General features: G+C 34.7%; 3 protein-coding genes across 3 annotated transcripts; 2 read left to right on the top strand and 1 right to left on the bottom strand.

The window, feature by feature from the left end:
• Window positions 1-640: 640 nt before the first annotated feature.
• LOC111990228 (LL-diaminopimelate aminotransferase, chloroplastic) lies at window positions 641-13,511 on the top strand. The gene is made up of 10 exons (XM_024022012.2): window positions 641-1,078; window positions 1,267-1,343; window positions 2,283-2,350; window positions 3,180-3,296; window positions 4,883-4,945; window positions 5,593-5,697; window positions 5,898-5,948; window positions 8,868-9,188; window positions 12,104-12,310; window positions 12,965-13,511. The coding sequence occupies exons 1-10, from the start codon at window positions 999-1,001 to the stop codon at window positions 13,256-13,258; spliced, it is 1,383 nt and encodes a 460-aa protein (XP_023877780.1). The 5' UTR covers window positions 641-998; the 3' UTR covers window positions 13,259-13,511.
• Window positions 13,512-16,068: 2,557 nt separating this feature from the next.
• Window positions 16,069-20,040, bottom strand: LOC111990217 (uncharacterized). The gene is made up of 2 exons (XM_024022007.2): window positions 19,914-20,040; window positions 16,069-18,203 (listed from the first exon to the last, which is right to left on the bottom strand). Exon 2 carries the CDS (start codon window positions 18,030-18,032, stop codon window positions 16,281-16,283), a length of 1,752 nt encoding a protein of 583 aa, XP_023877775.1. The 5' UTR covers window positions 18,033-18,203; window positions 19,914-20,040; the 3' UTR covers window positions 16,069-16,280.
• A 2,342-nt stretch (window positions 20,041-22,382) lies between these two features.
• Window positions 22,383-23,207, top strand: LOC111990238 (protein pxr1). The gene has a single exon (XM_024022024.2). The coding sequence runs from the start codon at window positions 22,463-22,465 to the stop codon at window positions 23,027-23,029; it is 567 nt and encodes a 188-aa protein (XP_023877792.2). The 5' UTR covers window positions 22,383-22,462; the 3' UTR covers window positions 23,030-23,207.
• The last annotated feature ends 1,717 nt before the right edge of the window (window positions 23,208-24,924 follow it).

Genomic DNA, 24,924 nt, shown 5'->3' with positions numbered 1-24,924 from the left:
AAAAAAAATTATACTTTAAATTTTCTCACTCAAGAGCAACACGTGCTTTGCACGTGCAGCCCTTACTAGAATAATATACCCTTGTTTTTATTTATTTTTTGCTAATATAGTTTTTGTGCTCATTACTGGTATGTTTAGATACCACTTATTTTGTTAAAATTGAAAACTTATTATTGAAAGTACTATAGATAAAGGTAAAATTTAGCTGAAATAGTATATAGTGAGGTTAATGAATACTATTAAAAAGTGTAGTGAAGTTCATAAATAATAAAAAAAATAAACTGAATAGTAAAATAATTTTTATTTTTCATTAGAATCTAAACGGAGGCTAAATCTATACCAACTAGCTAGAGTAACTAACGTTTTAAGCTAACCAATAGAATAATCAATGTACAAATAAAATTATCAAATGGTTACATCATCTCAACATTATCATATCATATCATTATTATTATTATTATTGATGTGACGGCTTGAAATAAAGATAAGTCCAAACACCAAATCCAACCCAAAAAAAAAAAAAAAAACCCATTATCACGTTCATCAAACCAAACCATAGTGATTAGTGACTTGGATTCTTACTAGTTGCATATTATTAAAAATGTTTTAGTAGCGTATACCCTTAAAACATATGATAATAAACCATTTTTAGGAAAAACTTTGACCTAAATTCCTTGTCAAAAAAACAGAGCGGTAGGTAGGGCTTCAGCAAAATAGTATTTGATAAACAGCAACATTGTTACCGTAGGGCTTCAGCTGGCGGCGGCTTTAACCTGAGACTTCTCTACTGCTTTACCGCTTTATTAACATTTGTTTGTGATTTCTTCATTTGACTTGTGTTTGTGTTGTACACTGTACTGACTGTTATACACTCTATTCGGACTTTCCTACTGTCCAATTTTGTCTCAAAAAAAAAAAAAAGAAAAAAGAAAAAGGAAAAAAATTTCTTCATCTCAAAAAAGAAAAACCATAATCCCATATCTCTCTAACCTGAAATTATGTCTGTAATGCAACAACTCTCATCTCCAATCTCTTCATCTTCCTCAGCTTTCCTTTCCCATTCCAGCTTTAATTCGAGGTACCCATTTCTCCGTTCTTCTCCCTCTCTCTCTTTTTTCGCTGTTTGGTTCTCTAGAAAATGAAAGATCTAATCTTTTTATATTTATAATACCCTGATTTTTAAATAATGACTATTAGGGTGTAGAAGATTAGATTTTTTTTTTCCCCTTTTAAATTGAATATTTGTGGGTTTTTGATGCTGTGCAGAAGTAAAAATGTTTCGGTTCCGGCAAAAAGAATCGGTATTTGTAAATGTGTTGCAGTGCCTCAGGAGGCTCAGACTGGTACCATTTTCATTGCCTTCATGTCAAATCTTAATTTTGAATTAGTTTTTGTTGTGTTCTTCAACATGTTAGGCTTTTAAAATGTTACTTTGTTCTGGCACCGATGTTGTTATTGTTGCTGGAATGTGAATGGTGGTGGGTCATGAAACATGGAAAATGCTAAACGGAGTACAAGTTTTACTACTACTACATAATAAATTCCTTGACAAACTGACTTGGCAACTTATAGTTATAGGAATGGTGCCTCTTCAGGAACTTAGTAGTAAATAAATTTCATAATTATTTTGGAAAATATTAAATCTATTTGAAAAAGCCTACGATGATGCGGGAGTAAATGTGATTTGTGCCACCTCAACACATGAGAAATGTCTGTTTAAATTAATTTTTTGTGATTGGTGATACGTCAGTTTGTAAAACTTATGTTGTAAATTTTGTAGTATTCCTAGCATTAATCAGTTATTTTTTGTTTTATTTTGTGTATAAAAGTTGATACATCAGGTTGTAAGCTTGTAGTAAGATTTGGTAGTAGCCCTGGTATCACATGTTTAGTCTGGCAGTGCCTATATGTACATTATGTGCGTAAGGTTTATATTGTTAATAGTTAGTGGTTGGTGCATTACAGAGTATAGGCAGTGGTCTTGTGGTGGTTTTGAGAACAGGCGTTTAATGATTTGTTTTTTCTCCTTCTGGCAAGTTACCGGGGGGGGGGTGGGGGGGGGGTGGGGGGAGGGGTATTCGAGCCAAAGTTCTATACTTGGGAGAGAATCAGGCAATGCCATTGAGCCTCTAGGCTCTTGGCCATGTGTATAATGAAAATTACTGCCTGCAATTTTAAATTAAAAAAAAAAAAAACTGAATATTTGCATCATTGACATTAATTTGACGGTGTTAAAACTTCATGGTTTGGAAACAAGTTAAACCTTTGCTGTTTTTGTGAAGCTTACACGACAAAGGTCTCTCGCAATGCAAACATGGCCAAACTTCAAGCGGGTTACCTTTTTCCAGAGGTTTGTGATGGCATGTGCTCTTACTTGTTATGTTGTTATGCTATTGTTGTTGATCTGTAAACTTCATTTATTTGACCTGTGATTGATATTACGGTAAATCATTTGTTTCTTAGGACCATAGATTATGATTTCCAGTATCCAAGATTTTTCTCCTCTGTGTTCATTTAGGAGTTTTCAGATTTTTCTAGTTTATGTTGATCTTTTATTTTTGCATGGTTGACACATTTGAGTATACCTTCTGTGTACCGAGCCTCTTTTTTTTTTTTTTTCATTTTTTTAGGAAACTTGTTGCTTATTAATAAAAATAATAATAATAATAGAGGAATAAAGCTTGGATGTCGGAGTATAGTTTCCTCTCTATATATTTATGTTTCTTCCCTGACGTCTTCTATTGTTTACCAAAAATATAAACCAGTCTCAACTCCTGTATCTTCCTCTGTTCAAGATCTCCATCTAATGATGCATTTGTTTAAGTGAAACTTTGAAAAATTCTTTTTCACCATCTCTTTCTGTTAGATATATTTTCATGGAAATTTAATATAATGGCCTGTTGCATCAGAGTTCCTATGAAATTGAAGCAGAATGGTGCTTTGGATGTCTCTATCACCCTGAATTGGAATTTCATTTTACATTTTATTGATATAAAAAATGACCAAGAAAGGCAAGGAAATAGAGAAAATAATATTGCTTAGTTATATTGTTTTGTCAGTTTCTTGTATGTATATACTTGGCCTCCCAACCTTACCCAAGCCACAAATCTTTTTCATTATCTTTATTTTAAATAAACTTATAAGTAATCCTATATTGTGCTTATAATTCTTGCAAATAGATTGCTAGGAGGAGGGCTGCACACTTGCTGAAGTACCCAGATGCACAGGTGATAAGCCTTGGAATTGGTGACACTACTGAGCCTATTCCGGAAGTTATTACTTCTGCAATGGCAAAGGTATGTTTGAATTTTTTTTTTTTTAAAATTTTAATTTCTTGATGTTTCTGCAGTTCTTCATTGCTCAGAATATGTACAGAGAAAAATGCTGAAATTTCTGAATTAAAATGTATGGACATTTTGAATAATTTAATTTATATTTGTTCTAGGTTTTGAAAAAAGTGATGCCAATTCCAATTTGGCCATATAGCTTTGTTATGCAAAATCAAAGTGCAGTTTCTGGCTTCTGGGACAAATAAAAATTAGACATGTTTCACTTCCTTTTCCTGCAACCATATGGTTGTTGTTGCATTTGCCATGTCTCACGTTACAAAAAGGAGAGCATCTTACATTCATTCTGGTGAAAATTTTTATGAACATTGTACTCATATTAAAAAAAAAAAAAAAAGGAAATTTTTAGGAACATTATTTTTTCCATTTCAAACAGTGCTTTTATTTGTAAAAAGTAGAAGAGTGATTTAAGTGGCCAATTTGAGCAGTTTTTATAATTAGGCTGAAGATATATCTGGTGAAAGCCAATGAAGTCTAGCCCAAATGGCACAACCTCTCCTTATAAGCACAAGGTGGAGGGTGGGTTGGTGAATTTAAAACCAGCTGATTGTGTGTGTACTGTGTAACATGCCAATAAAATTATTTTTTTGAAAACTAAATTAATTTTTTTGAAAACTAGATTTGGGTTGTTCACAGTTAATCCCTGTTATCTTAACAAAAGAAATATAAAGCTGTTCACTGGGCATATAATTGTGCACGGTGAATAACAAGAAGATTGCGTGTTTAGGTATGAAGTATCGAAGTCCCTTTATATATATATATATATTTATTTATTTATATTTGTGAGCTGCTCTTTTTCTCTTTCATAGGTGTTGAGTATGGATTTCTTTGGGATGCTTTTTGAAAAGTGACCTTGAAAACAAGTGTGGTTTTGTACCATTTATCTGAGCTAGGTTTAAGGCTCTTGTGTAAATGGGGCTACTGCTTATTATGGGGTTAAAGGCATTGCATTGCCTCTTCAGACATCATGCTCCACCCAGATTGGTTGTCTCTAAGTTGGGATCAATTTGATTATAATCTTTAAAAAGAATAATTTTATTGGGCATCTGACATCTCCAATCCACAACTTAATTACAATCTTCAGTTTGGACTCAATTAGGGCCATTGCTTGTTTTGAGGTTGAAATTGGAGCACTGAAGGTGCCATATCATGGAATGGCTAGAGGCATTTTTTACATCATTGGATGCTGTTGTCTTTGTTTTTTTTTTCATGCTTCTGGTTTTACTTTATTTTTTTCTTTTCTTTAAGGAAATCTCTTCATGCAGAGATGCTTGATAGTTTTGTGAAGATGGATCTCTCTTCCTTGTAATTGTTGATTTGGCCTTATATTTTCTATGACTCACAGAATTCTTGCTCAAGCACTAACCCAAACAGCATTTTTAGGATTGCTATTTGATTGACATAATTAAAACTATCATCTGGTTTCTTGTATGTTTTGATGATATTTTAGCACAGTTCGATATCTTATATGGTTTACGATTGAGCAGACCCCTTGTTTGTTTTATCATTGATTCAAATTGTTTTTACTTTGGCAGAGAGCACATGAATTGTCAACACTAGAGGGTTACAGTGGTTATGGGGATGAGCAGGGTGAAAAAGTATGTGGCATCTTGATTCCTAATTGACTGTTTCATGGAGTTGAACTTCACTGTTAATTTTAGATACTTCTATTACAAATGTTGAACAGATTGTCTTGTCTCTAATGTGTCCTGAAGATTTAGAGTTTCCCTTGCATGTTCATATGGCATAAAATGAGCTTGAAACATACATGGACAGTATGCATAATATAAGCGATGGATCTAGAGTTCAAATGTATAATTTTAAATGTAACTTATGTGATCTCTTTAGAAAGTTATTGTGACCGGTCCATTTTCTAATGGCTGGATTTTTTGAGTGCTTCTAATTGTTAGTGTATTCTCAATAAACCAAATGGCTAAAATGGTTTCATAAACATGCTACACGTACTTTTTTGACCTATCAAAACATCGAGATTGATGCTGATGATCAAGGTTTGGCTGAAATTTAGATTTTGGCTCTTGAACTAACACACCCCTCCTTTAGGTTCAAATCTGATTTGATCACACATAGACTCAAGACAGAACTAAGAACAGATTAGCAAAGCCAAAGAATGGAAGTCTCTTATTTATTTATTATTTTAATATGAGATTTAATTGAGATTTTTTACTTCCTCGTGATGATAAAGTTCATGATATCTGTAGACTAAAATTATTGCTGATTGGTACAGGCTCTGAGAGCTGCAATTTGTTCAACATTTTATAATGGTCTTAATGTAACGCAAGATGACATATTTGTCTCAGATGGTGCAAAATCTGATATTTCCCGCCTTCAGGTTTGGTTAATTTTTCACACTTTGGTTTTAAAATCCTTACATTAATCTTTGCCTCTGTTTATATTTGTTTGCATGCGAGAGATGCTTTTATTTACCATTGATGGGTTATACTTGGTTATTGTACTTAGTGATAATTTGTATCATTATCAGTAATCTATTATTCAACACCATCTGAATTTGCTTTCTTTCTACACTTGCAGGTTCTTTTTGGAGCTAATGTTACAATGGCAGTGCAAGACCCATCATACCCGGTAATTCACTATTCTACAAAATAAAAGAAATTTTGTTTAGTCAGTTGCATTTGACTTGTCATTTTCCATTTTCTTCTTAAATTTTCTATTTTCATATGATATATAGGTTTAGGATCAAGTTACACTTGTGTAACTCTTTGCTAATGTTACACTACTCAATAACTTTTTATTGGTCTAAACTTTTTTAGAAAAATTCATTGTTGGGTTCTCAATAAAATCTCTATTACTTATCCAAAAAAAATTAAGGTTGGTAAATGCACCGGATGCTCAATATTTTTTGCCTGTAAAGTGAGCTGCATTTGATATTCACCATGGATTTATTATACAAAAATCAGTTTTATAGTATCATATCTTACACCTAAGCCCACCCCTCCACACTTTTACAAATTCAAGAAAGTAAAAATCCATTGGGAGCACACTCCACATACTGCTCTTCCTCACCAAAGGAGACCTAAGCAAGAATGGGATCATTAGGGAGGGCAACAAGTTCAAGTTCTATTTCACAACATACTTCTCACGAGAGAGAGGCTATTAATTTAGATTAAGTGCATTAGGAAGATGATGAGGAGAGTATTAATTTACATGGAGTAGATGAGGAAGGTGATGAGGGTTACGAATCTCATGATGATAGTGATAATGTTCCAATTCTTAATGCTTAATGAGGATGATGATTATATATTTTTTAGGATTGCATTGAATTGTTTTTGTTAGGCATAGAAATCATTACTTAAAATTCTAGTGCTTTTGGCCTTTTCCTTTTGGGTGTATTGTGATTCAACTATGTTCTTCATGTCTTCATTTTGAGCATGGCTATCAAATATCATATTTTGTGTATATTTTGTAAAGCACAAGAGAATTATATAAAATGTTATATTTCAATTTTATATGATTAGTTGTTCACTTGCATTTCCATAGCTGAATTTAAAGAGTCCCTCAGACTTTGTACATAATTTTTTTATTCATTATAATTCTTTTGGCTTCTTTTTGTCTTGTACATGGAGTAGTCTTTTGCAATAAAAGCATTATAACTTAGAAAAAAAATGATTAGTTGATCACTTGCTTGTTATATTGTCTATTAATAAGTAATTTCCAATTTATTACATTATTTTTGAAAAATGTGTGCTTCACTTCAACGAAGTGTGCGCTTGAGCTTTGTGCTTAAAAACACCTTATGCTTTTACCAACATTGGGTTGGATTATACATTCTCATCCTTCTTAACACACCAAAATTTGTGTAAATTGGGTGTTATTTACTAGTTGATTAATACACTCATGTTTTGTGTATAATTTTAATATACCGAAATTTTTTTATTTTTATTTTTAATTTTTTATAGATGAGATGGTTATTGATCTTTGATCATCTTTAAATTTATTTCAAGCATGGAGGACATTAGAAGAAAATATAAGCTAATGGTGGATTTGTCAAAATGCAGATCCGATAAAAAATTATCATATTATTGTTAGGTGTAATTTGAACCTAGATATATATAATTAATGAAACGGTTTGAGTCAGTATTGTCAAAATTCAATTGGTCGTGCTTTTTATTTATTATTTTATTTTATTTGTAGGTAACATTCATTTGGTCGTATTGTTTTATGTTGTCATTCGGTAATTTTTTATGATTATATTGTTTATTTCTGTAGTTTGTTTTTGCATGAAATACCAGTCAAAGGCTCCCATGTTTTATATACTTTCATTTATACTTTCTTTGAACAACCCATGCAATATCTTACACAAAAGTGACATGGTGCATGTGATACATATTAATGTCTTTGATAAATAATATGTGATACATACTAATCATTCGCTATTGAAGTTGTTTTTGTTATTTATTTATTTATTTATTTTTAATGTAGAATTTTGTAGCTGGATAAAACAAGGTTCACTTGGGAAGTTAGTTTTTAGGTAATACGAGGATGAATGACTTTAAGGGGTCAAGTCCTTGTATAGCCTGAGGCTTGAGGCACCAAAGAGGCGCTAACCCAAGTGTAATGAGGTGCCAAATTCTAAATATCAGTATTGTACCTATAATGAGCTCATATCATATGTATCTAATGCTTATTAGGCAGAGTTTGAATTTTTCAAATTGGTAGGAGACTTTTAGGAAATCCAAGATTAGGCTTTAAAACAAGCTTATGTATGAGAGAAAGAGCAACTATCAAAGTTAAAAATTTTATATGATTGAAACTTTAAAGCAAAAACAAAGAGCTCTAGCCTCTAGTTCAACTAGCACCTCCTCCCCTTATAAAGTCTAGGTGGAGGCTGAGGTCGTGGGTTCAAGTCCCATTGGGTGTGTCTGTGTATGTTACCAATAAAAATAAAAATAAAAATCTGTTTCTAAATTGATGAGGGCAGGGAGAGAGGATGGAAAGAGCCATAAACTATAATTAAAATTCATAATTGCAGGACTGCTGTCTCTCTCTGGTTTTTGGCTGAATTTCATTGAGGCTTTTACCTCAAGCACCTTATAGATTGTTTCAGGTGCTCACTAGGCTTTAAAGGTACCTCACTAAAGGTGCCTTTCCTCAGGCCTTCACAGGCATCTTAGTGGCTCCTTGCCTTTGCTTGAGCGCCTGGGCAAGCACCCAGCTTACCTTTGACTACACTAATAAGGATTATGCCTAGTAATTCACTTACAGTTGAGAAGTATTGTAGATCTGACATCTGGTTTATTTTATTTGGGCTACTTTGAATTTCGACAATTACTTTGGTTGTTGTTTAGGCAGTCCTACCACTTAATTCATAATTTCTCACCATATTGACAATCCACCCTGCTTTCAGAAAAATAGAAAAACAATGATTTTCTCACTGGGCTGGTCTGTTAGATAAGGTATTCGCTACCTGGGGTGTCTTTCGAGTGATTAAGCTTTTAAAGGTGTGCAGGATCAATTTCTTACTAGAAATGGATGAAACTGCAGGCTTATGTGGACTCAAGTGTTATCATGGGCCAGACTGGAAAGTTTCAGAAGGATGTCCAGAAGTTTCAGAGGATTGAATATATGAAGTGTACTCCAGAGAATGACTTCTTTCCTGATTTATCAAGTGTTCCTCGAACAGATATCATATTTTTCTGTTCACCAAACAATCCTACTGGTGCTGCTGCAACCAGGGAGCAACTGACCCAGCTGGTAAAGTTTGCTAAGCAAAATGGGTCAATCATAGTCTTTGATTCTGCCTATGCCATGTATACGTCTGAGGACAACCCCCGCTCCATCTATGAAATTCCTGGAGCCAAAGAGGTAACTTTGGACTTGTTTTTAGATTTTTTCTCAGCAAATCTGCCCTTGGATGCTAATTTTGTTTTTGTTTTGCTAATTTTATCCTTGTTATTGCATTGGTCAACACTGAGAGATGCTGTGTGATTTCAGATGAATGAGATCAATAATATGTCCTAGAAAATATGGCTGGGTGTACTTTCCTCGCTCACAATTGACAAATTTAATCTCTATTAAATTGATTTTGTTTCAATTTGTCTACCTATAACCATAAATGCACTTTTGGAAAGCTTCTTAGGTTATGGTTATGTAATTTGGAAAATATTTTCTTTCTGAAGTTCAAAATCCATACTTATAAGAGAATTATTTTTATGTTGAGGGTATGTTTGGACATCTTTGAAATGAACTTTTGAATGATTTTGATGTAGTCTTGGAGGACTAATTTGCTATTACTTTGTAAATTTGCCTATTTGAGAATTGTTTTAAGGGGTCTAATTCCAGTTGAAGTAAAAGGCATGTGGCTTTAAAGGTCTATGCATGAGTCTTTTAGGGTTATTTTTACCTTTTCTCTTCTCTCTTTTCTTATTCATCTCTTTCTTGTGATACTGTTCACGAATACTGTTCATACAGCCCCTGAACACCATAAAATTCACTCTTTTCCTTCTTCCTTGCAACCCCAATCAAGTCCTTTCTTTTTATGGTTTTACCCATCAAAACCCTAAATTCCCATGTGCTTTCTTTTAATAAATAGCCATCAAATTACTCATCAAACTGCCTTCTAATTTCTAATGCAACATCATAACCCTTTCTTCAACAACTCTAATTCCAAAATCCACAACTAAACCCACCATAACCACATGTAGACAAATTCCCCAATTTGTCCCAACTCAGATTTTAATATATTTTTCATAGCATTTAAGCTTATTTCTTTTTATTTATTTTTCTTTCCTAGGGAAAGACTCGCACCTGGGGGGTTACTTACTCTATGCTTGTGGGTGGGGGAGGTGCCACTTGCTCCAAAGGCCAATTTAAGCATATTTCTTATTGAGCATGAGGCCATTTTTAAGAAGTGCTAGTAATAAACTTGCTATCTGGCTCATGCTTACCATACTGTTGGAGGAAGTGAACTCTTTTTTTTTTTTTTTTTTTTTTTTTCCGGTGAAAATAACTCATTACCACTTCCCACATTTCACTTGCTAGGGTCTAGTCTATCCACCATATACCACCTGAATATAGCTCAGAAGATCAATTCTCTCAAAAAGTTTCAAAAATTTCAATTTATCCTGATTTAGATGCCATATTTTAGATTTGATGTCTTGCATTCTGCTACTTTTGCTTTGGTTATAAGTGGTGTTGATTGCTATAACTTTCTCTAAAATGACCTCATGTTAAAAAATGAATCTGTGTCATATAGGTATAGCACCTCAAAATGTGTCTTTTGCATGAAGGCAGATGATGCACTGTCACCAATTTTCATCTCCTCCTTTCAAGTACATTATGCTAGACAATTCCAAGGGATTTGTGCCTTATGGCACCTCAAAATGTTTCCTTTTCATGGGGTAGCTGATGCATCTCCTTTTTTTTTCCTCTGCTTGCAACAAGTGGGGTGATTTCAACTCATGTTCTCCCTAATGGGAGGATATGGCAATCTCATTGAGTCATAAGACGTTTGGCTTTTATCTCCTCATTTCTAGTACATTATACTAGACAACTCCAAGAAATTAGTCTAGTGGTTCCTAAGCTCCATGTGATACATGAGGTCCTGAGTTTAAGTATTTTACCAACACCTTGGGTTTCGGTTAGTGATTCTCCCTGATTTACCTAGAGTGTGTGAAATGGGGGTACTGCACAAGTGGGGGATTACTCGGTGTTGATAGAGCATTGGACACCTATGTGAGAAAAAAAGGTACATTATGCCAGACCTGTATCTGAGAGCTATTCTTTGCAGAAATGTCCTTACTAAAAATTTATTCCAGTCTGTAACTTATTAATGAAGGCGCCAACTTTTCAAACCTTTGTCCCAAGTTCAAGCCACATCAAGCTCATTTCTGCATTTATTTTCCTTTTACAAAAAAAAAAAAAAAAAAAAAAAAAAGGCCGTTTTAGATCTTCTATATAACCCTAAACCATAAATGCATTCTCTCCTCGTCTGTTCTTCAATTGCCCCTTCCCCCCAACTCATCTCTCATCTTCACTCCACTCTGCCTAAATCCTCATCTCATATGGTGACATGGGCCTCAGTGGCTCCTCCATGCATATCATCCTTGTCATGAATGTGGAGTTCCCATACCTCCCTCACCACTAATCCATATATGCTGAACAGTTCCTTCTAATCAACCTCCCTTAACATCAGATGGTTTTTTTCTTCCTCCTCCATGGACAAGGTGGATCCCTTCCTTTTTCCTTTAATTTTATAGGTTCTATTTTGAGCTTTGCCATTCATTTAATTTGGTTTTGGGTTTTTTTCCCCCCTCTGATCTGTTTATATGTGATGTTTTTGCTTGATTTTTATTTTGTTTGATTGCTAAGAACATAGATGTTGAGGGTTTAATTTTTATTTTTATTATTAATTTATTATTAATATATATTTTTTTGTTAAGGGGGGAAAAAACCAATTGCACCGAACCAATTGCGTGCTCAGTTGGTATAGTGCAGTTCTGTGGGTGTATCAGCTGGCTTTGGTTGCCAAAAGCAAAACCGAGGCCCTTGTTTCAGGATTAAAGTTCCCCTTCACACTGACCAAAGCAAACTGATATCAACCGTACCTAGCCACAGCTGTCATTTTATATTTTTGCTGGTAACAACGATTTGTGATTTGGGCAAAAGGAGGGTGCTTACGTTATGGTTAGGGATAGGTTGACCTATATTTCCACCGATCAGTGTTGTGGACAGAAATGTTCATAAATATATAATTTCTATGTTTAAATATTTTGTTGCAGGTTGCAATTGAGACATCATCATTTAGCAAGTATGCTGGTTTCACTGGAGTTCGTCTTGGTTGGACTGTAGTTCCAAAGATACTGCTATTTTCAGATGGATTTCCGGTAGCCAACGACTTCAACCGTATTGTTTGTACTAGCTTCAATGGTGCATCCAACATTGCCCAAGCTGGTGGTCTGGCTTGCCTTTCACCAGAGGGCCTTAAGGTCTGTTTTGTAGTCTCATTTTCACTGATTGGTTACCTCTTTATCTAATGATATAATAGAAAACTGAAAGCATTCAGACTTGTTTTTTGAACTTCCTCCGGTGCTGCTACATTAGTTTTTAAAAGTTTTTGACTTTTCCATGTCAACGATATGATTTTCGAAGCTATAAAAAATACTAATTTCTTACATATTAGTTGAAACCAATTAGAATTTGTTGTTTTATTAGAATAAAGCAACCTAACAAGAAACAAATTCTAATTTAATTATGTTTGGTCTTCTCTAAACAAATTGAAATTTAATTATGTATTCTCTTTTCTACAAATTCTCTGATTTGGCTTCTTACTTATTAAACTATATATTGTATATAAACATTTTTTTTTTAATAAACCTTCAGGTGTATCGCTGGGGTTACTGAATAGGTTTTTTTTAAGGAACCTTTGTCATCATATATCCTGTTCTTTTTTAAAATTATAGGTGATTAAATATTTATAGTTCTTTATTTGTTTAGACTTTATTATTATTATCATCATTTATTTAATGGTAAAAATAGAGCAATTTAATATTGTTTTTAACATTCCTCTTTAACAGCCAAAAGGACAGAAAAACGTTACCTATTCTGGTTATAATAAGATCTATTGATTTATACTTTTGCAGGCAATGCATGATGTGGTCGGTTTCTACAAAGAAAATAGTAATATAATAATGGAGACATTTGATTCACTTGGTTTTAAAGTGTATGGTGGGAAGAATGCGCCATATGTGTGGGTTCACTTCCCTGGCAGAAATTCATGGGATGTATTCAGTGAGATTCTGGAGAAAACTCACGTTGTCACCACTCCAGGCAGTGGTTTTGGACCTGCTGGTGATGGGTTCATCAGGGTAAGCGCCTTCGGTCACAGGAAAAACGTTTTGGAGGCTTGTAAAAGATTCAAGCAGCTTTACAAGTGAACCAGGGATCCAACCTGTTCTGCTGCCTCTTCTTTGGAGCAGAAATGGACACACCTGCCTCCAGTTGCATTGATTTCTGCAATTGTCCGACATTAGTGTATTTCATGCTTTGGATTTGTATTTTTAAATTGCGAAATCATTTTGTCAGTTGTAGAAATAGAGTTTACTTTTCATTTTAAATTGTAAGCAGATGTTGTAATATTTTGTAGTTTTCTACTAATGTCCAAGAACAGTGCAGTTGCAATGTCAGAAATCTGTGTTAGTAAAATATGGGAGATCCAATCAATAGCCAAAAACGCTCCTAGGACAAGAAAAATAATTGAAATAGAAATTATGAAGCTGGAGCCTTGAAGCATTGAGCTATGGTGAAGTCTAGGAAAGGCCATGTATTCCAATTCCTTTGTTTTTGCCATGAATTAAAGTCTGGTGTTTGGTAGTTTAATTTTGGGGGTTTGGCCGAAGTTGGTGGTGGTGGTGGTGGTTTCATTAGCAAGGTGTTCAGAGAGGTTCCTTGAATCTGCTGATTCTAGATTTTGGTGAAGATGACCAGCTACTACGAGTCTTTGGTGAAGTCTGCCCGTTTCAAGTTAGTAAAATTCAATCACTGCGTCCCTGAATGGCCCTTCTTCAGTTTCGGTGATGTAATATTGGTAATGTCTCTGGTGATGAGATTCTATGCCATCATGGTGATGTGCTTCTATGCCATCGTCGACTTTGACCAATGTATTTGACGTCTAAGATCCTCTAGAGTTCAGGATAATCTAATTTGTGGAGTTCTTAAAATCTCATTCATTTGTTACAAAATGAAAGCTTGGATTTTGTTACATCATCAAAACTTTAAAATAGATGCTAAAATTGTGTCAGTCCATAGTATTTGTTTAATGATAGTGACATGGTAAGATTAATTCACTAATTTCACATAAATGAATAAGATTTTATGAATTTTACTTGAGAACTTTAGAGAATCTTAATGTATAACTTAGTATTGGAAGTCGTCTTTCGGTGCTATCTTTCTTGGACACGGTTTAGCTCTAGTGCTTCAGTGCATTGTAGTCGACATGATACAGACATGTATTGGATTTTTGCCAGGTGTCCATATCAAGTTGGTTCTAGTGCACTAGAGCTAACCCTTACCCATCTTTCTTTGGTGGAACTGCACTAAATGTTGTTGACTCTAAAATTGCACAGTTTTTATTTTTTGACAATTGAGAATATTTAGTCATTTTCAAATATCTGATTGTACCTTTGGATGTATGCAGTTCTCCCGTCTCACACGTATTCAAAATAATATAAAGAGGAATCTTATAGGGGTGGTTTCAAGATGCTGTCAAGAGGTTTTGAACCCAAGATCTCATGGATATCATGAGATCTCATGAGGGTGGTCCTAAGATGCTGACTGGCTCTAAAATTGCAAGTGGCAAACCGTTGGCTATGTTCATCTATTGTAGTAGAAGATGCTACACCGATATTTCGCAAGAGGCATTGTATGTATAAATCTCTGTTGCCATAAAAGAAAAGAGCTCCCACGCAACCACGTTGATTACAGAGATCTTGGAAAGCCTTTGTTTCCTTCCTATAAATGAAGGATGTAATTCTGGTGCTTCGATTTTTAGCATGACCTGTATCACATATGAGTTTCTCTGGCATAAAATCGTTTTAACATATTAAACTTATGATTGTTGTTGAACATTTATTTTTTATGTTATTAACATGGTGCTAATTAAATTCATTGTCATGTTTTTTGCCAAGTGCCCATGTCATATTGGCTCCAGTGCACTAGAGCTAACCCTTACCTATCTTCCTTGGGTGGAACTGTACTGAATGTTGTTGACTGTAAAATTGCACTGTTTATTATTTTTTGACAAATGAGAGTATCTAGTCTTCTTCAAATATCTGATTATTCTTTTGGATGTATGCAATTCTCCCGTCTCACATGCATTCAGAATAATAAAAGGAGGAATCTTATAAGGGTGGTCCCAAGATGCTGCCAAGAGGTTTTGAACCCAAAATCTCATGAATATCACAAGGTCTCATGGGGTGGCCCGAAGATGTTGACTGGCTCTAAAATTGCAAGTGACAAACCGTGGGCTATATTCATCTATTGTAGTAGAAGATGCTACACCTATATTTCGCAAGAGGCATTGTATGTATAAATTTCTGTTGCCATAAAAGAAAAGAGCTCCCACGGCCCACAAAACCACGTTGATTACGAAGATCTTGGAAAGCCTTTGTTTCCTTGCTATAAATAAAGGATGTAATTCTGGTGCTTCAACTTTTAGCATGGCCTGTATCACATATGAGTTTCTCTGGCATAAAATTGTTTTTAACATATTAAACTTGTGTTTGTTGCTGAACATTTATTTTTTATGTTATTAATATGTTGCTAATTAAATTCATTGTCAAGTTATTTTGTAATAACATTGGCAGTAGCTATACATTTTTCTTCCGATCACCAAAAACATTTGAGGAGAAAGAAAGATTTTGATTTTAAAGGTAAAGCTGCTCCTCCGTCTTCAACTCAATTTATTTTGTTATCTTGGCAGCTAAAAAGCTCATTAAACTTCTTGTATCATTCATGCGGGCTTTACCTCCACAGGTTTTGTTTCACACATTTCCAATAAAAAGCATAAGTTCATGCTTGCAAACATCCTAGTATTTGAAAGAACAATGTAACTGCTAGGTTTGTTTGAGACAGTGAAAGAAGAGGAGAGGAGAAGACCATTATCTACTGACCTCCATCTACGAGATAGGTTGGCTATACGATTGTGCTTCCTCCTGCAAAAGGCATGGATTGAAGGTACACGTAAATGGAATTCTAGAATGAAACTGAAATTTTTTAAGCATCTAAATATGACAATGAACTACCTACCTTTCCTCAAAAGTCCTAGCATTTATCATACATTCGGAAATACTACGAGATCTATATTTTACATGACCTGACATATAAGTGTGGCCTACATACAGCAACACTACACTACTCCTTGAGAATACACGGTGATCTACAAAGTACAAAATTAGTCACCTAAAACTGTTCAATACTCTTCATAATCTCTGCTTTGCAAGTTGTCTTATAATGTCCAGTTTGATTACACCGACTGCAATGCACAGTATGTTTCTCGCGATTAAGGTCCTCTACACAGATTCGTTTATTTTCAGGGCGTCCTGGTGGTCGACGAAACTTGGGTGGCCGCACAAGTTGAGGGTCATCATCCATGGAAGCCACATCTCCCCTTCTCCATTCAAGTCTTCCAGGGATAGGGTGTATCTCCTCTGCATATGTCTCACGGTAACTAGCAACAGTAAAACACTTCTCTGTAAAGGCATATATATCCTTTCGACAGGAGATGAGAGCCGCAACCGCATGTGAGCAAGGTATTCCATGAAGCTGCCAATCACGGCATGAACAATAATGGATCCCAATATTCACAATGTCTGATCGATCTGCAGATATAACCTCAAACTCTACTTCATCTGATCGAAGGACTTGATATGTAGAAGCACGGTCTACAGCTTCTATCATACGCTTCTCAGCAGAGGGGGCAAGTACAGAAAACCAAGAACTGCTCTTTATGCGTCGATCTTCAAACTCAGTCATCAATTTACTTTGAATCTGCTCAATAACCTGGATTATGGGCAACTCTCGAGCTTCAAGAATCCATCTATTAAACTCTTCTAAATTTGAAGAGAGGTGACCATACCGAGTTCCTTCGAAGTATACTAATGCCCAGTGTGAAGGAGGAAACTGTTGCATCCACTTAGCAGCTTCAGGAGAAACCTCCTCGATTTCAGCCATTTTTTGTTTGAAAACAATGCTGGTGGTGGCATATGCAGCTTTCCACAGAAGATGAACAAGCCTTGAGTTCTTAAACTCTCTGCCAACGCTTTCACTCAAGAAGCGCATGCAAAATGCATGACAAGAATTTGGGAATTTCCTTCTTACTGCATCTACAATGCCCTTTTGTCCATTTGATAAAAATGTGAGCTGTAATATATTTTCACTGTTCATCTCCAGTGCTTTATGCAACTCTGACAAAAACCACATCCAACTCTCATCATTTTCTACATCAACAACACCAAATGCAAGTGGAAATAACCCACCATCAGCATCAAATGAAGTTGCGGAAAGCAAGGTGCCCAGGTATTTGCTCTTAAGCTGGATAGTACCAAGCCCCACGATAGGCAAGCACCCATTCAGGAACCCATAGATGGATGCATAAAATGAAACAAAAAGCCGCTGGAACCGGTTATCAGCACCCGCGGTAAACACCTCTGCTATGCTCCCAGGGTTAGTCTTTCTTATTTGCTCACAATATGAAGGAAGTAGGCAATATCCTTCTTCAGAAGAGCCATAAATTGCTGCAAGCCCCCGTTCTTTTGCTCGCCAAGCTTGCTTATATGGTATGGTGATCCCATATTGTTTATGGATGTCGTGCAGTATATCCTTTGGTTTATAATTAATGTTATCTCGCAGTCGTTCCTCTATAAAACTCACAATCCAATCTACAGAAGCCTGATGGTGCCCGTTTTGTGCATTTCTCCCACAGGTATGTATCCCTTCAAGGCTTCTTATCGTGAAAGTAGGGGCATTAGGAAGCTTAACTGCACGGATGCGCCATGGACAACCCTCGGCAGCACACTTTGCAAAGTAACGGATCAGGTCACTTTTTATAATACGTAGCTCAAAGTGTTGTGCAATTGCAGCTTCTTTAATTGCATTCCGGAAAGATTTGACATCAGGAAACTCTTGACCAACAACAAAAGAGTGGTCCTCCATGTGGTAAGAAATACTAACTCAGAAGTCCTATTTTTCAATGTATATGATCAACTCTTCCAACATTTTGCTTCCCAAAAAGGCAAAGAAGTTATGAAAAGAATCATCTTTGCAATATATACATACTTCTGACTTGGAAGCTCAGAAATAGGTTTTCTCATCAGAAAAAAAAGTCTGCAAGAAGCCGAGGGGCTATGTTTACAATCTTAGAAAGGGAAAAATTAATTTCATTCAAGGAAGAAAGCAATATTCTCTAAGTGATTACCATTAATCACAATGAAAACAATGACAATGGCTTCCTAAATAAAATAATACCACAGAAACATATATGTATTGATGCAAACATAGGCATGCTCATACACACATATACTTATTAAGGGTATCTATATATAAGTAATTCTGCCAGTGTAGACTGATGAATATTCCCCATATCATTAGGCATGCTCCTATTTGCACAAGCATACATGTAATTTTCAGTATTTTCAAATTGAATGCCAAGTAGGTTCATTAAAATGGGGGGAAAAAAAAATCTGAGGAGCTTTAGCTGAATATCATCCTGAAATGTTTGAAATGAGGTGACACATCACACTCCTTTGAGAGTCAAAAACTACAGTAATTATTCACATGGAAAATGACATGAAATTCAAATTAGTAAAACTGGATTAGGATAGTCTACAGTTCTTAGGGTAACCTCACTATGGAATTCCTAAAATCCTATCCATTTATGTTGAATTGAAAGGATTGGATTTTGTCACATCATCAACATTTAAACAAACATGGAATATTACCATTTTGGTATCTATTTAAATTGTTCATTACGTGACAAAATTCAATCCACTCATTTAAAATGAATGGATAGGATTTTAGAAACTTTATGCTGGAGTTACCCTGAAAGCTCTAGAGGATAATCAGGTAAAATCAAAGTTGTCCAAGTTACAAGAACCATATAATAATTTTTATTTCATTTTCTTTTAAAGCAAATAACCAACTGCTTTGAAATAAAAAAGAAAAAAAGGCATTAAGTCAGTACAAGGGAAGATTCCATAACGGGTAACAAAAATTGGCGACTGCAAGAAAATGTGTGTGTTTGCCTATATATATATATATATATATCATCGTTAGATGAGCTCTGTGCAAAAGAAGAGATGCTTAAAAGTTCATTACACTAGTACATATTCAATAGAAATATTAAGGACAGTAAATATAAGAACAAAAGCATAGCATCAAATAGAGGGGTTCATCCTACTGAAAAATCAAATCCAATTGCAAGAGTAATGCCACAATGACAATTACAAGAAAGTTGCATCCATGTTAAATATTTCACCCCTTCTCTAAAGCACAATTTGTTGAAATCAAAAGCATCTTCCTTCCTCAAATTACTGTGATGTTTCACCTACCAGAATATCATTAAGAAAAATGCTATTTACAATATATTAGAAAAAAAAAAAAGAGAGAGAAAAAGATTCTACTAAAGTCACTTTGCTTTACAGGTAAATCAAATGGGATTTCATTTCCTGCCATTGACCCAATTATTATTATTATTTATTTATTTATTAAAAAAAAAAAACCTTATTCTCAACGAAAAATTTGTAACCAATCCCAAAAAACAAATGAAAAGTTTAAAACATAAAAATAAAATAAAAGTAAAGTAAAGAACAGAGCTAAGCTAAAATTGAAATTAAGTTAATGTTGAGAATAACCCAGATATAAAAAGAACAAAAGAAGTGAAAGAGGAAATTTAGTAACAAAGAAGCAGCTTTTCTAAGAGTCCTAAGATCTGGAGCTGGGAAACCTTTTAATATCAAGATAGAGCTCAAGCATGAACAAAATAAAACAAACCCATTTACATAAATGCATCAAACATATATAATTCAAAGTACTGACCTTGGAGGATTTTTTGAGACTGAGTATCGAAACACAGAGAGGAGAGAGATGATAGAGGAGCATTGTTGGTATTCTGACGAAAGTTTAGGGATTGGGTCACAGACTCACAGTAAAGGGTATTTCTGACATTACCTTTGTCCAATGAGGGTGCTTTGTAAATTTCCAAGACATTGCGATGCCACGTAAGCGCATACAATAAAATGCTAGACACCCACAAAAAAAAAAAAAAAAATCATAACTTTTACCGTAACTCCACCCATACGAAAAGTTGTGAACAGTAAATGTCAAATGGTGGGTCTACATTTTCACCACTTATAACTCATTACGTGGTGAATTATAATAAAAATTGTGTTATTTTTTGTATCACGTTACTAAGTAAAGTGTGATACCACAACTATTTCTACAATTTTGCCAAAACTTAGCATATTTCTTTTACTCTTAGAAGTTTTCAAGCCAAGAAGATTTGGTCCAGGGATTGAATTTAATTTCAAGCAATTGCAGGACTTCAGGTTGGATTGTTATTTTTTCTTGTTTCAATGTTCTTTTTCTGATCTTGTGGATGGTCGTAGTCTTTTGCGTTAGTCAGGTTTCTTTTTTTGAATCGTAGTGTCAACGTTAAGAAGGTTTGGTTTAGAGATTAATTTTGAAGCAATTGGTTTTCAATGTTTTTCTTTTTCTGATTTTGTGGGAAGTAGTATTTTTCTTTTGTGTTTTCTATTTTCTTTGGTACTTTGGGAATCCCCCAATTTGTGAGCAATAGTCTTGGCAATGATATTCACGTATCAGTTATTTCACACTGATTGTAAAAGAATGAGTGTGGCAGAACAATTTGCCACTCTTGAGTAGGTGGGTATTACGCCCATGCTAGTAATTCTGATTTCTCTCCACAATACATGAATAAAATGTTTATAATTTCATTCCCATTGAACATAATGGTCATCTAGTATGTTTATAAAAGGAAACGCCAGTCATCCTTCATCTGGAAAAGTGAAGGAAACTTCACTCTCATTCATCAGGAAAAGTGAGGGATTGTTGTGATTCAAGTTTTTGGCCTTTCTAAATCTATAGGTTTTGCCTAAAGAAAAAAAATGATTGACATTCATCTTTGATTTCGTGTACCAAATAAAATTATTAACGACTACACTATAATACCCATGTTTTCACTTTTCGTGTACCAAAATATAACAAATGGAGTCTAGCTTTCTAATCTAAAGCTTTCTCAAGAAAGTTGCTCCCACTCCCACCAGTGGTGATTGAGCATATTGAAAGCGTCTATACCCTTCACGAGTTTGCTCTCCCACCCCTCCCTCTCAAAGCACACAATGGTGAAAAAAAAGTCCTTACACATTGAATGAAGATCACTCATTATAAGTGCATATCTTCTCCAGGTGAGTGAGTCTCCAAGATTGTTTCTCCCACTGATCCTTCACAATATAAAGACTAAAAAATGGGGTATACAATTCATGAAATCTCATATCACTTAACAAAGCACATGAGAATGTTCTTATAAGGAGTGATCTCTCTTTAATGTGTAAAAACTTTTTTTTCCCATTGTTGTGTACTTTGGAGGGAGAACAATGTTTTCAACAAATACATCAAGATATAAATCTCCTCACCCCATCTATCGAGTTATATATATATATATATATGTATATATATCCCTTAAGAATTGACACAAATCCCTTAAGAATTTACGTATATTTTTTTAAAATTTTTATTTTTAAAAGATTTTTTAAATGCAAAAAATACAGGTCAACCTTAAGGGTCATAGGTTTTGTGACGATGACCCGACCCATTTGTCAAGTCTAATTTTGTATAACTAGAAAATGCCTCTTTATTAGGGTCAATCCAATACCACCTTGACCCAAAAAAAGTAAGGGTTAGGGATGTAGAGCATTCATATTAGCTTTTGCAAAAAAATTAGTCTATTTTGGTATAAGAACCTATTTTTTAAATTTTACAAACACAATTTTTCAAACATCTCACATCAAATTATTTATTTTATACTATATTATATTAAAATATCAAATTTTCTTGATTTTTTAAATAGTTTCTCTTTCTTTCACACACAATAACCATCATCCAATTTCTTCCTTTAGTTTCGAGATACATAAAAAAAAAAAAACTATATGTAAAGTGAATAGTGTCAATATAAATTTATACCGTTACTATAGCAATTTTGCAAATTTACATATTTTTAGCTTAACTGATGTGAGTGATTCTCAGAGTTTTTTTTTTTTCAAAAAAATTTTATTTAGGAAAAAGACTGAACAATATTATTCTCAATTAATAAGAACATCACAACTAACAAAACTAGAAATATCTTGTGGAAAATTGATACATTTTTTTTATTTTGTATTAATTGATGCAAACGGGTCATAGGTTTTCTAACCCTTTTATGACAACCCGTTTCCGATCCGAACCAATCTACCAGACCCGTTACCTGGTCTAAATAAATACTAATATAAAAAACGCCTCTTTCTGTTGTGTCTCACAAAACCCTAAAACCCCAACTTCTTTGTGTAGCTCGCGTCGCGAGCCAATCAACCATGGCGTGCACGCTCGATTTCCGCGGCCTCGACGAAGGTTTCGGCGGCAAGACCTACAAGCGAAAGCGAGAGGAAGCGGAAGCTCACTACACCTCGGCCTCAGCCTCGATGGAGATCGACGAGGCATCTCAGCCAGTGGCGAAACGATCGGCCGTGGCGTCGCCGGAGAATCCCGACAAACCTATCATCGGGAAGCCGAGCTACGACGGCGTGATCTCCGGGAGAGTCTCCGGCAGGAAATGGAAGCAAACGAGGAAGCACAGGGCGTCGTCGACTCAGGTGAGGAAGGGCTCGAACTTCGAGGAGAGGCAGAAGGAGAAGGAGATAAAGAAGGCGTACAAGGAGAGAATGACGGAGCTGAAGGAGACGATAAGGCAGAACAAGGTGGAGAAGAGGAAGAAGAGAGAGGAGCGCGAGAAGAAGAAGAAGGAGAACATTCTTAGGTCTGGTACCAAGCTTCAGAAGATTACCAATCCCAAGACCTTGAAGAAGATCGCTAAGTCTAAGCATAAGAACCTCCTCAAGGTTGTTCCTGATGATTTGCTCGGCAACAAGAAGAAAAACTAGTCGCTTTTGTTATCTTAAAATTCTCAATTTATGTCTTTTCATTTCGATTTTGAGTTCATTTTGTTGGTTCTTTTTGTAATCTCAAATTTTGGATGGGATTTTCCCAGAGTTTAATAGTGATTGGATTAGATAAAAAAAAAAAAATTTGTTTATATATTGGTAAAATTTTATATTTTTAGCTTTGGTTATCTAATTTCTGAATGGTAGAAACTGCTTTTGTAATCTCTAATTTTGTTTTGTTTTGAGTTTCATCAACTCTGCAAACCTATTTTGATAATTCGATAGTTGGGGGATTTGAACCTGGGACGGCTCCGATGGAAACACTCTGCATAGTATTGCTCAAAGTTGTATGGTAGTAGTCTCACATAAAGTTATGATCTTTATGAACCAAATTTTATATTGTGTTTGTAGATAGATGAAATGTACAAAGGGAAATTGTAAACCATTCTGTCATTGTCAAATTCAAAGAGATCTGTTCAATTCCAACATCTTATGGCAGTATTCTGAAGTTCAATGACATAATGATGATGTTACTATAGGTCATATTAACACAAACGTTCCAATAATCTCTAGGTCAACTCGGTTCAATTCCCCCCATTCCCCACTTCGAATGTAGTAAAAAAAAAAAATTTGACACCTACCTGTCTGGCTATCGTGATGGAATATGCGTCTGGAGGAGATCTCTTTCAAGGATGTGCAATGCTGGCTGGGAAGTTCCGTGAGGATGAGGTTCTTATTTCTTATCCAACATGTTGATTTAGTTTCTGATATCACCTGTGTTTATATTTTTTAATTTTACTCTGTCTTGTGTTGCAGGCGTGCTACTTCTTCCAGTAACTTATATCAGGAGTTAGTTACTTCATGCAATGGTATGTAAATTAAGTTTCTAGTTATAATGTAGGTCTTAAATAATAATACTATGTCTAAGATGGATTTGTTTTTCAACATCTCTTATGAAGCAAGTATGCCATTGTGAGTGTTTAGAGATTAGTGATTTTGGGTAATCCAAGTTACTAATTTTCTTTTCTTTTTGTTGCCTTTATTTGTACTTATCTGGTGTGTTTTTAAGATTTAAAATCTCAGGTCTTTGCATTTGAAAATTTCAGAAGTGCACCATAGGCTGGTGATTTGTATGTTCATGAGTGTTAATAAACATTTCTTGTGATATTTCCTGTTAGTGATTAGTAATTTCATTAAGAATTATATTTGCCACTTTTTTTAGCAAAATATTGTTTTGGTATATAGCAATTGGTTGTTCTTTGAATGTGCTTTCCTTTGTTACCTTCTCTGTGGAAAACTAAATACTCCTAGGTTCAAAGTGGAGAGCTCCAATACAATTGGCATGCATATGAACATAGGCACATACATAAAACACATACCTTATCTTACCTTCACTTTGAAAATTTTTTAAAATGTGAGTGGCTATCACCCATTGCATAGCCCATAGGCCCAATTGATTGTATGTTGTAGAAGTAACAGGGTAAATATTTCAATGTGAAGTTAGCATTGTTTAAACAGTTATAAAAGTTGATGCATAATTTAAAAGTGAAGCCGTAAAAGTGATTTTTCTTCTCATTCACCTTTCATCATTAACGACTCTGGTTATCTCCATTGCCACTAGGATTTTTGACCTTTTCCCCTCTTGCCTTTTCTTCAATTTCCTCCCCTTCTTTCCACATATTAATTAGTTTATGATAAAACAAAAGAATCTATTGTTATAGGATCTAGGAAAATTGAGGTTAGCTGTGTCTACCCATGGTGGGGATATTTCTAAATGTACGTGTCCATCTCCCTGTGTGTGTGTGGGAAGAGAAAGTGGAGTATTAGGCACACAACATGTATTTTACTATATTTTTACAACTGAAGGTTCAACAATTACTTTATTGATTAGTGCT

The sequence above is a fragment of the Quercus suber genome, unplaced genomic scaffold, assembly GCF_002906115.3.
Source record: "Quercus suber isolate HL8 unplaced genomic scaffold, Cork oak 2.0 scaffold_3B, whole genome shotgun sequence".
In the NCBI taxonomy this organism is placed as follows: Eukaryota; Viridiplantae; Streptophyta; class Magnoliopsida; order Fagales; family Fagaceae; genus Quercus; species Quercus suber.
Note: the sequence above shows the minus strand (reverse complement) of the source record. Positions and strands in the feature narration are given on the sequence as shown.

Excerpts from the sequence above, each read along its gene's own strand:
- LOC111990228 (XM_024022012.2), top strand. The coding sequence starts at position 999 with ATGTCTGTAATGCAACAACTCTCATCTCCAATCTCTTCATCTTCCTCA. Across the intron at positions 4,946-5,592 it reads GGGATGAGCAGGGTGAAAAA|GCTCTGAGAGCTGCAATTTG; the intron begins GTATGTGGCATC and ends TGATTGGTACAG. Across the intron at positions 9,189-12,103 it reads AAATTCCTGGAGCCAAAGAG|GTTGCAATTGAGACATCATC; the intron begins GTAACTTTGGAC and ends ATTTTGTTGCAG.
- LOC111990217 (XM_024022007.2), bottom strand. The coding sequence starts at position 18,032 with ATGGAGGACCACTCTTTTGTTGTTGGTCAAGAGTTTCCTGATGTCAAA.
- LOC111990238 (XM_024022024.2), top strand. The coding sequence starts at position 22,463 with ATGGCGTGCACGCTCGATTTCCGCGGCCTCGACGAAGGTTTCGGCGGC.